Below are 15543 nucleotides of genomic sequence, written 5' to 3'. Positions count from 1 at the left end.
CCCTATCCGGTTTTTGAAAACATCGATATAAATGTCGCTAAATAATAAACCGCACGATTTAATCGTGGAAAGAAAAATAAACCCTAAAAGAGGAAAAATATTACAGAATTGGTCTGAGATGGACGGTAGTCGTCGTTTCACACTCTCCGTCCACCATTCTTAATTCTCCTCTCTCCTCCTTCTCCTCTAAAAAGCAATGGCCTTTCAAGCTCCATCAATGGCTGTTTTAAGCTTGACCTGAAAAGTCCAATACTTTATTATTATTATTATTATTATTTTAAACCATAAGTTTATTCTCTCCACTCGTTATCCCTTCTTCTGTCCTCTTCCTCTCACCGCCTCTCTCGTGATTTTTCTTTCTTTTTATATTTATCCAACAATTTTTTTTTAATCTTTTTAAGATACCCTTTTCGCTTCTTGGTTTGAAAGGCTATGGCTTTGCTCGTGAGCTTGATCTTAGGGCTAATCGCAGGATGGTTAGCTTTCGTTGTTGGATTGGTCATAGGATGGGCATGGAGACCCAGATGGGTTTCTTCTTCGGATAAGGAAAGAGTCAAACTTGAGTGTTCTGCTCCGACTCGATCTTTTGATTTGTCTTTACCATCGTCTCCGTCTCCTCGTTCAGCAACATCTCCGTTAAAGGGATTTGGTTCTGCTCCTTGCTTGAAAGCTCTTGTTTGTGACACATGGACTATGGCTTTGAGACAGCAGAAAACAGTTTCCCATGTTTCTTCATCTTCTTCATCATCATCATGTGATTCTTCTGATGTGATTGCTGGGTAAGCTTTAGATTTGGGGATGAATTTTACTTGTGTAAAAAAAGGAGTTCTATTTGTTGATTTTGTTTTTATTTTTATTTTTTGGTAGAGGGAAGAAAACAGAGGAGAGGTTGCCTAATACTGTAACGGAGTTAGATTTGAGACAGCTTGTGCAGTTGGTTGAGAGGAAAGATGGTGGTCAGGCTTGGATTCAGATGATGGACCGGTTTACTCCTGGTATGAGATATCAAGCTTGGTTAAGAGAACCTAAGGTAACACTTGTGAGTGAGAGAGAGAGAGATTTATGTTTGGTGACTTTGATGGATTGTTTTTTTTCTCACAGTTTTGTGCTGTTGTTGTTGTTCAGAATGGTCCTACTGAGTATAGAAGCAGAACTGTGTTTGAAGATGCAACTCCTGAGATGTTAAGAGATTTTTTCTGGGATGACGAGTTTAGACCAACTTGGGATACAATGCTCGCTAGCTCCACAACTGTTGAAGAGTGTACAAGTACTGGAACCATGATTGTTAGATGGATACGCAAGGTAAGCAAGCGAGTCTTTCTTGTTTCACTTTTGTGTTGGTTGATTGCTTTATCGCTGGTGTTGTTGACTTAATAATCCTTTTTTATGTGTCGCAGTTCCCCTTCTTCTGCAGCGATAGAGAGTATGTGATTGGTCGCAGGATATGGAACTGTGGCAAATCTTATTACTGTGTTACAAAGGTATGTTGTATCAAAACAGAATCTGCTACATTTTGATGTGAACAAGAGTGTCCAGTTTCTAAATAGAGAAGAAGCATAATCAATTATTGTACTAACACTAGAAGATTTCCTTCAGGGAGTATCAGTTCCTTGTATACCACGCAACAACAAACAGAAACGTGTGGAATTGTTCTACTCGAGCTGGTGCATTCGACCAGGTAACTAAAAGAATCCACATCAACCACTTTATGACTATCCAAGAAAACTGAAATAACTAAACAAAGTTGATACTATTCTCGGTCTATGCAGTGGAATCAAGAAGAGAGGATGGAGTAGCAAGTGCCTGCGAAGTGCTTCTGTTTCACCACGAAGACATGGGGATACCTAGAGAAATCGCAAAGCTAGGAGTGAAACGAGGGATGTGGGGAGCGGTTAAGAAGATGGAGCCAGGTTTACGCGCTTACCAAGAGCAAAGACTCTCAGGATCCAAGCTTTCTCGGCCAGCTTTAATGGCTCAGATCAACACCAAGGTCACATCAGAACATCTCATCTCCCTCAGCAACGGTGCTTCGCCTGTGAGTGAAACTCCCGTTACACACAACGGAGGAAACGTAGCTGCGAATTTGAAGAAGTTGTTGTTTATCGGTGGAGCTGTTGCGGTTGTTTGCGCTTTGACCGGTGGAGGAGGAGCTCTTGTTCCTCCTGCTCTTTTAGGGTTTGGGAAGAGGTTTGTTAATGGTGGGAGAAAACGTGAGCCCCAAGAAACTTCAAGAACAACTACTCAGAGTCAAACTACTGCGACATAGATTGAAGTTCAAATGATTCAGGATTAGTTTGTAGAACTGTAATAAGCTGTTCCTGTTCACCTTTATACATAAGGAACAGTTTTTATACAAGTACTCAATAAAAAAAGTATTAATCATTTAATAGTAAACTAGAGATTAACCTCCACATCCATATGGTTCATATATTTTTATATATTGTTATTTATTTTTTATAATTACTGTTATATATTTTAGAATTGTTATAATATAACTAATTGTATTCAATAAACATTGACCAAATCCAATAATATAGTTATTTTTAGTATAAATATCTGAACCGTTTTAGATATATTTGTTATTTAGATACTTTTAAGTTTTTATACATTAGAATCAAATTCATCCAGATCCAAAATGACCTAACTCAAAACCCACACATAAATTTATAATATTTAAGCAAAGTTTAGTTCAAAAACTGATACCAGAAAAAATAACCCGTACCTAAATAGATAATCAATGTTCTATACGTAAATGATTTTATAAACTAATAAAAATGACTCTTTATATGTGTTTGGCTAAATAAATAAATAGAAATATTTTTTTATTTAGTAAAATAATTATATGGAGTGAAAAATTAAGTGACAATAAATGTAGGATGTCTGACTTCTGAGGTTTAAACATCAGAAAACGCAAATTATGTAGATTATGTAAAAAATGGTTATAAGAGGTCTTCAGCATTGTGCATAACATTTCATAGAACATGAATCTCATAGAACGGCGGCTTGAGTGACACAGTCAGACGTGTATTCTTATATGGTGGTAGAATTGTCAGCTGTAGAATCGTCTATGTAATATTTCTCAGCGTTGTAAAAACATAATTAATCAGACGTTAAAAATGTAATATATTTTTATTATTTTGATTTACGTTATTATTTTATTCACAACACATGTTTTTGAATTATGTTTTGGCTACGTAATGTTTCACTGATTGAAACTAACATAAATAAAAAAGTTTAAGTAAAACAAACTAAATTGAATGTTTAGCTATATGTAAAATTCAATTATTTTATAATTTTGATTTTATAGTTAGGATAAAGTTAATTTTAATTAACTAATAAATAAAAATATGCAATATTATTATTATAATAGTATAATTAGTGATGTGTATTGTTATGATAATATAATTAATGAAATTGTTAAACTGAAATATGGAAATATAATTATATTAAAGAAATTACTAAAAAGATATTGTATTTTATTTTTTATACTGTCATTCATGTTTCCAAACCATTTTCAGGAAGATGATTTTGAAACAATGAACACCGTCCAGCTCTTGAGCTATCTCCTCATCTGTTTGATCACTTTTGTTCTTGTTATTGTTTTCATTGTCGGACGAAATAGAATTACATCATTCTTGAATTGTTATTCAGCTGTTTTATTCGTGTTTCTTCTAAGCTTTTCTGAAACTGGAAATGTTTGTTTCGTGACGAGAAGGCAAGCTAGAAGAGTCTGGAAAGGGTAAGAGAAGTCTGACTAGATTCAGTGAAACTGGTTTGTCCGGTGAACCAACAGAGTCCACGTGGAAATTCTGTGAATGTGATTTGATTATATGAGTCTATGAAGATCGGATTGATTCAATCTCATTATTTTATTTTTAAATATAAAATTACATGATTGTTTTCCAAACAAACAAAAACACAAATAAGATTATATCAATACAACCAGATCAATGAAAAACTCTAGATCAATCTCTTTATAAACCATTATTAAACATCATCATTAAAAAGACAAAGGTGGTGAAGTTGACGTAGACATAAGACATGGGAGCAGTGTTTAGATCTTCTTGAGCAACTCAATAACGTAAACACCAAAAGCGTTGCAAGCAACTTTGATGCCTTTGAAGCCTGATTCTTTAGCTAACCTCTCGAACTCTTTCTCGGTCCGTTCTTTGCCACCAGGGTTGTGAGCCAACATGATGCAGTCCACATGGACTACTTGTTTTGTCGACAGGCTCGAGTCTGGTGTCTCTGGTAGTATACACTCTGCTAATATCACTTTTCCATCCTCTGGAAGCGCCTCGTAGCAGTTCTTCAAGAATTTCACGCAATGTTTGTCGCTCCAATCGTGGCATATCCACTGTTACAACAATGAGACAAATCGAACGACAATGTTTAAAGATATTAAATACATTCATTACCCTTAATGAATTATACTTGTAGTGTGATTTTTCCGTGGTAATTAAATTAATCACTAACCTTCATGAAAATTGCATCACCTTCAGGGACACTTACAAACATATCTCCTCCAACATGCTCAATACCTAAAATTATTCAGCGATAAGTCAATTTCTCAAATTACTGAACGAAAATTTGAAATTTTGCGCTAGTAAAATCATGTAATATACCGGGATGAGAAGTAGCTTCTTCGATGACATGAGGGAGATCAAAGTTGATGCCTTTAAGGTTAGGGTACTTAGAGACAATCATTTTGAGAGTCGCACCAATGCCACCACCAACATCCACCAAAGAAGTCAATCCTTCGAAACCCTTATAGGTCTCAAGAATCTTCTTCATTGTGATGGTTGAATGGTTAGACATTCCATTGTTGAACACCGTGTTGAACCTAAGGTCCTTCCCATGGTACTCGAAAGCGCTCATTCCATAGGCCTTGTTGAATGGAATCCCACCATCAAGAATTGCATCTTTCAAATGGTACCTATAACAAGTCATGTTGGCATGGTTTTAAGTAAACACACACAGACACACTCCTTAAACTTTGACCTAGAAGATCCGGACCCGAAAGAAACCAATACATAACCAAACCCAAGACCCAAATGCACATATCTACTTTATCTTATTATATTTTGTGTGTATTTTATACGAATTATATTTGTTGAGTTGTTGAGACTTAAAATTTAATTGACAGATTTTGGACTAATTTAATAGTATAGATTTATATGGTTTTTAATAGTTTTAATTTTTTTCTTAAATAACAAATTTTTATTCTAAATACTCTTTATCAAAATCAATTAAAAATATTTAGAGAAGAAATATAACACATGAAATGAGGAGTAATAGTAAAATTCAATTAAAAATATTATATAGTTAAATTAATTAATGATATGACCAAAAATAATTTGAATATCAAATGTCGCCATAAATTTGGTTGATTTAATTACTTAAATATAATCATTGAATTGGTTCAGAACTTATATTACTATAAGACATGTTAAATTAAAAATGAATAGGTACAACAACATTTAACAATAGATTTTTAGGATAGTTTTTTAAAATAATATTTATGGTTTTGAGATAAATAAGAGTTTTTTGAAAAAAAGTATTGACATGTCGTATTTTTGCTTTAGGAGGAAAAAAATTGTTTGGAATATTACATTTACATTCTCCGTTATTAAAGTGAAGCTATAATGTATCAGGTCACATCAGACATCAAAGGAGATTTTTGTTTTAAATAGACACAGTTGGATGAATGGAAAAAAATGGCACCCAAAAACAATATAATTTCTGTTTATTTGGATAAATCAGTAATGTTTTGGTCGTGAGATTCATGAGATACGGTTAGAGAAGATCATATGTTAGTATAATGAATTTATATGGATTAGTATGATGGAGTTATGTATGTAAAAAATTTGCTATACCAAAAAATTAGTATATATGTAGATGGTAAAAATAACGGTGGTTCAAAATAAAGTATGTATAGTTAGAGAATATTAACTATGGTTAGTATAGTTAGATAAATATTAGAAAATATAAGATAGAGCCAAAAAAGATAATTGGTTAATGAATAGGTGAAACAATTTTTTTAAGTAGATTTTTGGAGTGATTTTTCTAATAATATAGATGGTAAAAATAACGGTGGTTCAAAATAAAGTATGTATAGTTAGAGAGCATTAACTATGATTAGTATAGTTAGATATATATTAGAAAATATAAGGTAGGACCAAAAAATTAATTGGTTAATGAATAAGTGCAACAATTTTTTTAAAGTAGATTTTTGGAGTGATTTTTTTTAATAGTTTAGATGAAACAAAAATGAACAAAGAGTGTATTTTCTATTGTTATTTTTCTAGTTCTTCTAGACTGGGATCAACTAAAACATCTATTGTTGAATTTTCTTCGTATTAGTTGTATTGTTTTTGTTGTACAGTAACAAACACAATTTTCATATATGTATGGAGCTCATTTAATCACTAAAAGAAATCGTATATAAATATAATTTCTTAGTGGACAGCAGGTATCAAATACGTGTCAAACGACATCATTTTGTCTGTTTTGGCTGATTGTCACTTGGTGGCCAACTCTCTGACCTTTACCTTTTAACAATCGCATATTAATTATCACATCATAGCTTATGAAACAACATTATCAAAAGTAAAGAAGAGTTTTTCTAACTAGAATTAGCACGAGATCTTTGAAAATAATATGAGTACTCTCCTTGGTGATATAGAAATACTACTTACCAGCTTTCCATGAGAACCTTGTCTTGGTTCATAAGACAGAGAGCAGCAATGGACACACCATCCTCGTTCTTGGTCAAATACTTGCAAACCGGACCAAGCCCGTAAATCCTCTCGACGCTGTCGCCGCCGGGAATAGTACGACTGGAGCAGGTGAGGATGGAGTAAGACGTAAGAAGACGAAGGATACGGTCGAGCATGATCGGAGCTTCAGGGTTTTTGGTCTGAAGTTGAGAAGCAATCTCAGAGGGAGACATCTGGGAAGAGTTCTTGGCCATGATCTCGAGAAGATCGAGGTCTAAAGCCGTTTTCAAAACCATCGGAAGAACGGAGGCGCTTGCTAGCTGCATGGCGAAGAGAGCAGCTTCATCGTCGGTGACTTGCACCGGAGTTATCTGTGTCTCCTCCGTTAACCCCATGTTTTTTTCTTGAAATCTTTAAGATATTCTTAGAATGCTTTGTGTTTGGGAGGATTGTGTGATAGGTGAGAAGTAGGAGGTTAAGAGGTTTATTTATATGAAAATAAATAAAAGAAGGTAGACGACTAACATATTTTTAATTTACTCAGATTTCTGACTGGCTTCATTACATGGTCCAATTGAAATAGAGACAAGTCATTTTTGTATTTTATCATTTAAATAAGGGACCCTAATAGGCCACAAGAAGATTAAATGTGTATGTCTGTAGTAATACGTCTAACAAATACTAGTTACGAATTTATGGTCCCTTTATAGAAACAAGTATTTTCCATATATTTTCAGATTTCATCTTATACCCTTTAACAAAAACAAACAATGATTAATTATGCTGAAAAATATCGACTACTGTAGCACAATATATATTGCATCTGTCGTCAATATATATATACATATATTGCATATCTAATCTATTAATTTATGATTTTATTTTTTTATCTACTATTAGCAAGTCACTAGATTATAAACTGCGCGCATGCGCGGAGCAAATTTTTATATTAATGTTTGTTCATTAAAAGGTTTTAACATTTTGTAACACTACAATCCGTATCGATTGTAAAATGACGAATACAAATATTGGTTTCTTAAATGTATTATCGTTGTTGAATAGTTAACGTATTATAGCTTATTTTAATTATTTTTAAGACTTCATATGCACAAAAGAAAATTAAGTTTTGCGGCTGACACAAATTACCAAAATTAGATAGGCAACATCGATTATAAAATAACGAAAAGAGATTTAGTTTTTTTGTTCTCGATTTGTTTACTATTGAATCTCCATAAGTGATTACATATTATACATATATAAAATTGTGTTTTGGTGGAAGCACCGTAGCCTAGTGGTTATAGTTTAAAGGTTTCTACACCCAGGTCTGGGGTTCAAATCCCAGACTATGCAATTTCTTGCAGATTGCACAGGAAATCCAGGTTTCAATCCCCAGAGCAAGCGATTTATTCAACAGTTATGCGATTACGGAAGAAAGGCTTTCAAGGATTTCTCAACATGGTGCAAGTAAATCCGATCAGGCGTGATCTTCATAGGACGGCTCAAATGATGCAGTTAAGCGTAGATCCTCATAAGACAGGTAGTATTGCCGGTTATCGAATTGTCTTTGTAATCTTTCTCATAATTGTAATATCTAAATAAATCCCCGACAAAAAACAAATTGTGTTTTGGTTCTCGTTTCTGTTTCACTAATATGAGTTTTTTTTGTCTTTTTTATATAACTTTTTCTGGGAATTACATAAGTGTCAATTAAAAAAGATGGACACATGTAAAAATTAGTTTCACTCTAGATACATATCTAAGAATCAAAATTTTGAAAAAAATTACCTGCAAACTCTATTCACAGGTTAGTATTCAAATTTAATATATCAAACTGTTATAGAATATAAATGTCTATCTAGTATATATTCACTAGTTTGATCTAAAAATCATCTAATTCTAGAACAACAAAACAAATTATTTATTTTATTATCTTACAGTTTGAGGTTTAGTTACTTAAGAGTATATCGATAAAATTATATATATATATATATATCTTTACCATTCTAGTATATGTAAACTATATATAAACTAATAACTGTTTGATTTATTAAATGATAAACCAAAAAACTTATAATAAATAGTTTAAATCTCCCATTTTTACAATTATAATAATTAAATAGAGTATTATGGAGAATAAATATTAGACAAATGATCAAATTTTTCATTCTTAGAACAAACTCAAAAGGGGGTGATTGGAATTTTGTCATGATATTTCATTAAAAACTTTTAACGAATAAAAATCAAGACTAAATTATTTAATATGATTGAAATAATATATATATATATATAGTGCTTACAATATTAAAAATCACTTTGATTTGAAAATTTATATTTTTGGGATTGCGAGGATCAAACAACATACTAGAGACCACCTATTCAAAAAATAATTTGTATACATAGAAATATATAAATTAGAGGAAGCTCATAAATGAAAATCAATACGGCAATACTTTTTGTTTATTTACAATCATGTTTTTGGTAAATAAATCAAAATAATCATTTTATTTACTTTATATGATATATAATTAAATTTTAACGATATTGACACACACACACATATACATATATATATATATATATAATATTTTAATACAAATGTTTATTATATCATATGATTTTATTAACATTTGTATATTTTTGGTAACAAAATTTAAACCGTTAATCACAAAAATTTTAATTTGAGATTTTTCAATACAAATCTTTAAATGAACATTTTATATATTTTTATATAGTATATAATTTAATTTAAATGATATATACATATATATATAATATGAATATCTATTAATGAGACTTTACGATCATTTGTATCTTTCTTGAACAAAAAATAGTTAAACTATTGATCACAAAATTTTCAGTGTGAGATTTTTACCATTTTCAGTAATTTATAGTCGTTTTAAAAAATTTAAATAAAACATATAAGTAAAAGTTTAAAACTTTTATTGAATGGTTAATGTGATTTTTTAAATTCTTTTAATAATATAAAATTAAACAAAAAAAGAGAGAATATGCAGAAATTGTTATCTAATATTTATTATTCATCTTCGTTAATTTTCATATATATGTTAATAATATTAAGTAATTTTGTAGCTTTTATTTAATAAAAGAAGTAAAAATATTCTTTTGTACACTACTAAGAAATTTGATAGTTATCTTAATAAAAGTATAATATATATTTATATGGACTAAATTATATTTCTAATGATTCTAAAAATCATCCTAGTAATGACACATGGCTACGAAAGCATACATATTGTAATGCTCTAGGATTAATATATAGGGGATAATATGACCACTTAAAAATTAGTTAATATGGTCTCTATCAAAAACACCTTATAGTCTTAACTTTTCCTGCTACCGAGTATTTATGTCAAATAAAGAATTAGTTAATATGACATCTTTATTATTTACATTAATAATGAACTAACTATAAAATTAGTTTTTTTAAATTATAACAAAATATGTTCATAAAGAATCTAATAAAATCTTACTTAAAATTTTATATATTTTTATAAATAACACATTAATTAATTTCGTAGTTAGTAATATAATATTATTATAAATCAATGTTAACTAAAATCTTACTATAAAACAAGAAAATAAGAATTCTAGACAACTTTTTATAAATTCTATAATTAAATTCTGTATTATATAAAAATAGAAGTGATATATGAATTAAATATGAAAAATATATTAAATAGGTAAATTGACAAACACTTTTTTTTTAATTGTTTCATTTAAATAAATTAACAGCCATCATTAAAAAGGATTCAAATTCGTAAACTATATAATATTTTATACAAAAATTAATTTCTTAACATAGGTTAAACTTTTATATATATAACTATATACTATATTTTTATTTATTTTGAAACTCTCAACAATATATTGTTTAAGAATATATTTATACAAAAATATAATAGTATATTCATACAAAAATATAGTAGTATGTAATAACCTTTAGTTCATATAATATTGAAAATATGTTATTTAAAACCTATGAAATTTAATAATTCAACTAAATATTAATGAAAAGTCAAAATTTGATTTTAAAACTATTTTTATTTGTTTATTTGAACTATTACAAAATTTGTTGAGATACATTTAGAAAATATTACCTAAAATTTAAATAATTTTATAAAATAATATATTAATGCAGTAACAAAAAAAAATTCCAAAGTTTTCTGAACAAAATATAAAATTTTAAAAATAAATATTCAAAATCAAAATGATAATATTTCAAATTAAAAAAAAGAGAGAAAATCATAGATAATAAATAATCACTTTTTGAAATGCACCACGAAAAACAAAAAATATATGTTGTAAAAATTAAATCAATCTACTTTTTTGAAATATTAATTAAAAATTAAACTTAATATCATAACATCCAAAAATATCATATATCAATAATATTTACTAAAAGAATATGATAGATGCTACTATGTATAAAATTTACTAAAATATTAGGGCTATATTGTTTAAACAAATAATGTTTTTACTTATAAATCACGTAAAATACTAAAATGATATATGTTAAAGTATATTTTTTTTAAAAACAATATGTAATTATAAGTTATCTTAAACATATTCTTTTCTATAATATAAGTAAATAAATTTTAAAAAAGTATTATGTACAAAGTGTATAAAGTAAAGAAAAAATATTTTGAAGGAGGTTCACTATTTGATTATTTCAAATTTTTATTTTACTGTATTTAACTCGAAAGTATATTAGTAAGTAATAAAAAATTAATAACAATGTAAAATATATTAAACAAATCACTATATATTAATAATGTCGAATATAAAATATAAATAATAATATTATAGAATTACACAATATATAACACTGAAATGAAAATTATATATTTAGAACATTTATAATAATATCAAATAAATTTATAAAATGAAAAAATATTTACACGGTGTACAGGTCAAAATCCAATCTATTAAACTTGTTATAAAGCTATGTTACAAAAAAAAAAAAACTTGCTATAAAGCTATTAAGTTCGGTAACGATAACAACTATGCTATTTTAAGCGAGACCTCGCTAGTACTTTACACTTCTATGTACCGCTAGATTTTTCTTTTGTTATTTAGTAGAGATGTTTTTTTTTTTGCTAACATTTGGTATTTAGTAGATATGTTGAGGAATCAATGAAAATATAATAATTCTTTTTATATATGTTATGGAGTATGGACTGAACTTGTCGATCTTAGATTTAAATTGGACTGGATCTCAAATTTAAATAGGAAAATAGCAACAATTTTTTTTTATTAAAAATCAAATTCACAAACTAGGTATCTATGTTTTAGTCAAAAAAATCTAGGTATTCTATGTTCCAAGCTATCCCTTACCATTACACTACCAAGTTGAGAATATATTAACTGATAATTGGTATATTTTACTTGATCATTTAAAACATTATGGATAAAGTTTATTTCTTTTTTTACATACGGATCAATTTTAGTTTTATATTCGCAAAACCAATATTTTATATATTTGCTTCATATATTTAGATATGCATTATGTACCATGAAGATTATAGAAACAAAATACACTAGATGATTCTAACGCCAGAAAAAAGAAAAGCGTATACTAATGAAAATTTTAAGTGAAAATGTAGGCAATTTTAAAATTAGATAATACATCATTATCAACAAATAAGATTCATAAAAGAAAAAATTGGGTAATTCGGCCATATTGAAAAATGGTTTGTCTCCTTACATCTTTGAGTCAATTGTTTTTGTTTCAATATACTTTTACTTTTATAAATATGAAACTAATCCTATAATTAACAAATAACATAATTTTATTAGTTTAACATATTAATATTTTTTTTTTCATTAAAAAAATTTACAACTAATAATTTTTATCTCTCGTTTATTTCGTCTCTTCACAATCTGTCTCTTCAAGAAAAACTAGACCAAGACGATTCTTTCACGTTCTCATCGCCATTATCACCGATGTTCTCTCCAGCGTTCTTTCTGTCGGACATCACAACTCCTTTTTCTTTGTCTTCATCTGTGTTTTCTCTCTCAAAAAGATATAAGGAAGAAAAATAAAAGAGAAAGATCGTTGAATAAAAGATGTTGAATTCAACATGATCCAGTGTAAACGTCAATAGCAAAATAACTTTGAATAAAATTAGACAGGGTTGCTTCCTAAATTTTCTTAGATTTAAAAACATAGAATATATAGAACATAAACAAAAAGTTAGAATACATATTATAGAAAATAGGAAATAGAGAAAATGTTAGAATTTAAATTTACCATGTTTAGAACATATCATACATATTAAAACTCGATGTTTTATATATGGTATATAATAAAGTAAAAGATAGAACAAAAGTTAACGTTTTCTTAATTTTCTACAGTAAAATAAAAAGCCTACAATATATATTATGTTTTATTAATAACAAAAAAATTTGGTTAGAAGTTAGAACTAAGGCATACATATTCTATATTTAGATAGATCATAGAAAAGACTTTACAATACGGATTATCTTTTATAAAACGTATAAGATAAGATAGAACACCTATTTTATCCTTGTAAAAATAGTTATAATATACATTCTACAAATTAGATCTACAATATATAATAGAGTAAAAGATATAACATAAGTTAAAGTTTTCTTATTTTCTACAATAAAATTAAAAGCTGACAATATATATTATGTTTTATTAATAACAAAAATCTTTGTTAGAACTGAGGCATATATATTCTATATTTAAATAGATCATAGAGAAGACTTTAAAATACAAATTATCTTTTATAAAACGTATAAAATAAGTTAGAATATCTATTTTATCCTTGTAAAAATAGTTCTGATATACATTCTAACAAATTTAGATCAATATGTCCAAATTAGTTTTGGATTTCAATTTATGTAAATCAAACAATGTATATTCTCATAATAATATTGCTTTTTGCGTATTTTTATGATTTATATATAATTTTTAATAATTATTTTCGCTTTCTGAAGATAACTTTCCAAAATCTACTTGGTAATACAAAGGTATAAAAGAATAAAAACATTCCCATTATAGTTTACAAAGGGATTTTATTCAGGCTTTACTAGAAAAGGTGGGTTTTGATCTTTACTGGATTAAGTTAATGATGGAATGTATTTCATTGTTTCAATATCGAGTTTTACTGAATTGCCAACCAAGGGGCCTCATTATTCCACAGCGTGGATTACGACAAGGAGATCCCTTATCACCTTATTTTCTTATCTTGTGTACTGAGACTTTGATTGCAAATATTAAAAAAGCGGAGAGTGAGAAACAGCTGACAGGTATGAAGGAAGCCAGAGTATGTCCATCAATCTCTCATTTGCTTTTCGCGGACGATAGCCTTTTCTTTTGTAAAGCACAAAGAGAAGAATGTCAATCTATTCTCCGGATTTTAAAAGAATATGAGATGGTATCAGGTCAACTCATTAATTTTGATAAGTCTTCGATCCAATTTGGGCACAAGATTGAAGAATCAGTTAGACAGGAATTAAGAGATATTTTGGGTATTCAGAATTTTGGAGGAATGGGAACTTATCTTGAATTACCGGAAAATCTTGGGGGCTCAAAGATTCAGGTTTTCAGCTTTGTGCAAGATAGACTTAACAAAAGGGTTAATGGGTGGACTTTCAAATTTTTCACGAAAGGTGAAAAAGAAGTAGTTATTAAATCAGTAGTTACGGCATTGCCAAATCATGTGATGTTTTGCTATAGATTACCGAAGGTAACCGCAAAAAAATTGATAAATACGGTAGCACGTTTTTGGTGGAGTCCTGGTGGAAGTACAAGAGGAATGCATTGAAAATCTTAGGATAAGGTATGTATTAGTAAGTAGGAAGGAGGATTGGGGTTTAAAGACATCACTGATTTCAATACAGCGATGCTTGGTAAACAGTTATGGGGTCTGATTGAGAAGCCGGATACTTTATTTTCTCGTGTCTTCAAAGGTCGGTATTACAGGAATGCATCACCCCTGGAACCGATCCGTTCATACTCTCCGTCATATGGTTGGCGGAGTATCACATCTGCTAGATCTCTGGTTAGCAAAGGACTAATCAAACGGGTGGGATCAGGATCATCCATCTCGGTATGGAATGATCCCTGGCTCCCAACCACTCACCCGAGACAAGCAAATAAAAACCACCACAATTTTTACTCTGAACTCACAGTGGACTCTCTCATTGATCCTCATTCGTGAAATTGGAATATGCATGCAATTCGAAATTAGGTTAAACTAATAATATTTCTGAATTATGAAAAGTAGTTCCAAATTCCCAAAGTTTCCATTTGATTTCCATATGTATTTAATATTAACTTTGATTTTTATGATAAAAAATGGGATCAACCATGAACTTAAATAACCAAAATTTCATCAAAAACAAATTATATACTAAACAATATTAGATCAATAATTAAATATACGTACAATAATAATAAAAAATTGAAATATGAAATGCCACACGAAAATTTAATATGATATTATTCTTATAATATGAAACCAAATTATTAATCATTCTATTTATGGAAGAAAATATATTTTTTTAATTATTTTATGATTATTTTATATTTCTTTATAGAAATTTAAATGTTGTCTTTTTGTCACGTTTGATTCCAACATACTTTATACTAGGTGATTCTTCTGTGCTCATGCACGGATATAAATATTAAAAAAAAAAATTTAGTATGATAGTTAACTAATATTTACTTTCAATTTAAATAGTTTTATATTTATATTCACAAATTGTATTAATAATATTATATTTTTGAATTAGACATGTGATTTTTATATGTAATATGTAGTTGGTTTATTTA

General features: G+C 28.7%; 2 protein-coding genes across 2 annotated transcripts; one reads left to right on the top strand and one right to left on the bottom strand.

Annotated features, from left to right (window-relative positions):
• Positions 1-325: 325 nt before the first annotated feature.
• On the top strand, positions 326-2463 carry LOC103844879. Its single transcript, XM_009121704.3, has 6 exons — positions 326-779; positions 868-1030; positions 1126-1302; positions 1398-1481; positions 1597-1678; positions 1770-2463. The coding sequence occupies exons 1-6, from the start codon at positions 433-435 to the stop codon at positions 2264-2266; spliced, it is 1350 nt and encodes a 449-aa protein (XP_009119952.1). The 5' UTR covers positions 326-432; the 3' UTR covers positions 2267-2463.
• Positions 2464-3850: 1387 nt separating this feature from the next.
• LOC103844878 (flavone 3'-O-methyltransferase 1) lies at positions 3851-7226 on the bottom strand. The gene is made up of 4 exons (XM_009121703.3): positions 6699-7226; positions 4626-4936; positions 4477-4541; positions 3851-4357 (listed from the first exon to the last, which is right to left on the bottom strand). The coding sequence occupies exons 1-4, from the start codon at positions 7112-7114 to the stop codon at positions 4055-4057; spliced, it is 1095 nt and encodes a 364-aa protein (XP_009119951.1). The 5' UTR covers positions 7115-7226; the 3' UTR covers positions 3851-4054.
• Between the last annotated feature and the right edge of the window lie 8317 nt (positions 7227-15543).

The sequence above is a fragment of the Brassica rapa genome, chromosome A10, assembly GCF_000309985.2.
Source record: "Brassica rapa cultivar Chiifu-401-42 chromosome A10, CAAS_Brap_v3.01, whole genome shotgun sequence".
Lineage (NCBI taxonomy): Eukaryota > Viridiplantae > Streptophyta > Magnoliopsida > Brassicales > Brassicaceae > Brassica > Brassica rapa.
The sequence above is the reverse complement of the archived record's forward strand: the minus strand, read 5'-3'. Positions and strand labels throughout refer to the sequence as shown.

Excerpts from the sequence above, each read along its gene's own strand:
- LOC103844879 (XM_009121704.3), top strand. The coding sequence starts at position 433 with ATGGCTTTGCTCGTGAGCTTGATCTTAGGGCTAATCGCAGGATGGTTA. Across the intron at positions 1,482-1,596 it reads CTTATTACTGTGTTACAAAG|GGAGTATCAGTTCCTTGTAT; the intron begins GTATGTTGTATC and ends GATTTCCTTCAG. Across the intron at positions 1,679-1,769 it reads GAGCTGGTGCATTCGACCAG|TGGAATCAAGAAGAGAGGAT; the intron begins GTAACTAAAAGA and ends CGGTCTATGCAG.
- LOC103844878 (XM_009121703.3), bottom strand. The coding sequence starts at position 7,114 with ATGGGGTTAACGGAGGAGACACAGATAACTCCGGTGCAAGTCACCGAC. Across the intron at positions 4,542-4,625 it reads AGAAGCTACTTCTCATCCCG|GTATTGAGCATGTTGGAGGA; the intron begins GTATATTACATG and ends GAATAATTTTAG. Across the intron at positions 4,358-4,476 it reads GTGATGCAATTTTCATGAAG|TGGATATGCCACGATTGGAG; the intron begins GTTAGTGATTAA and ends TTGTTGTAACAG.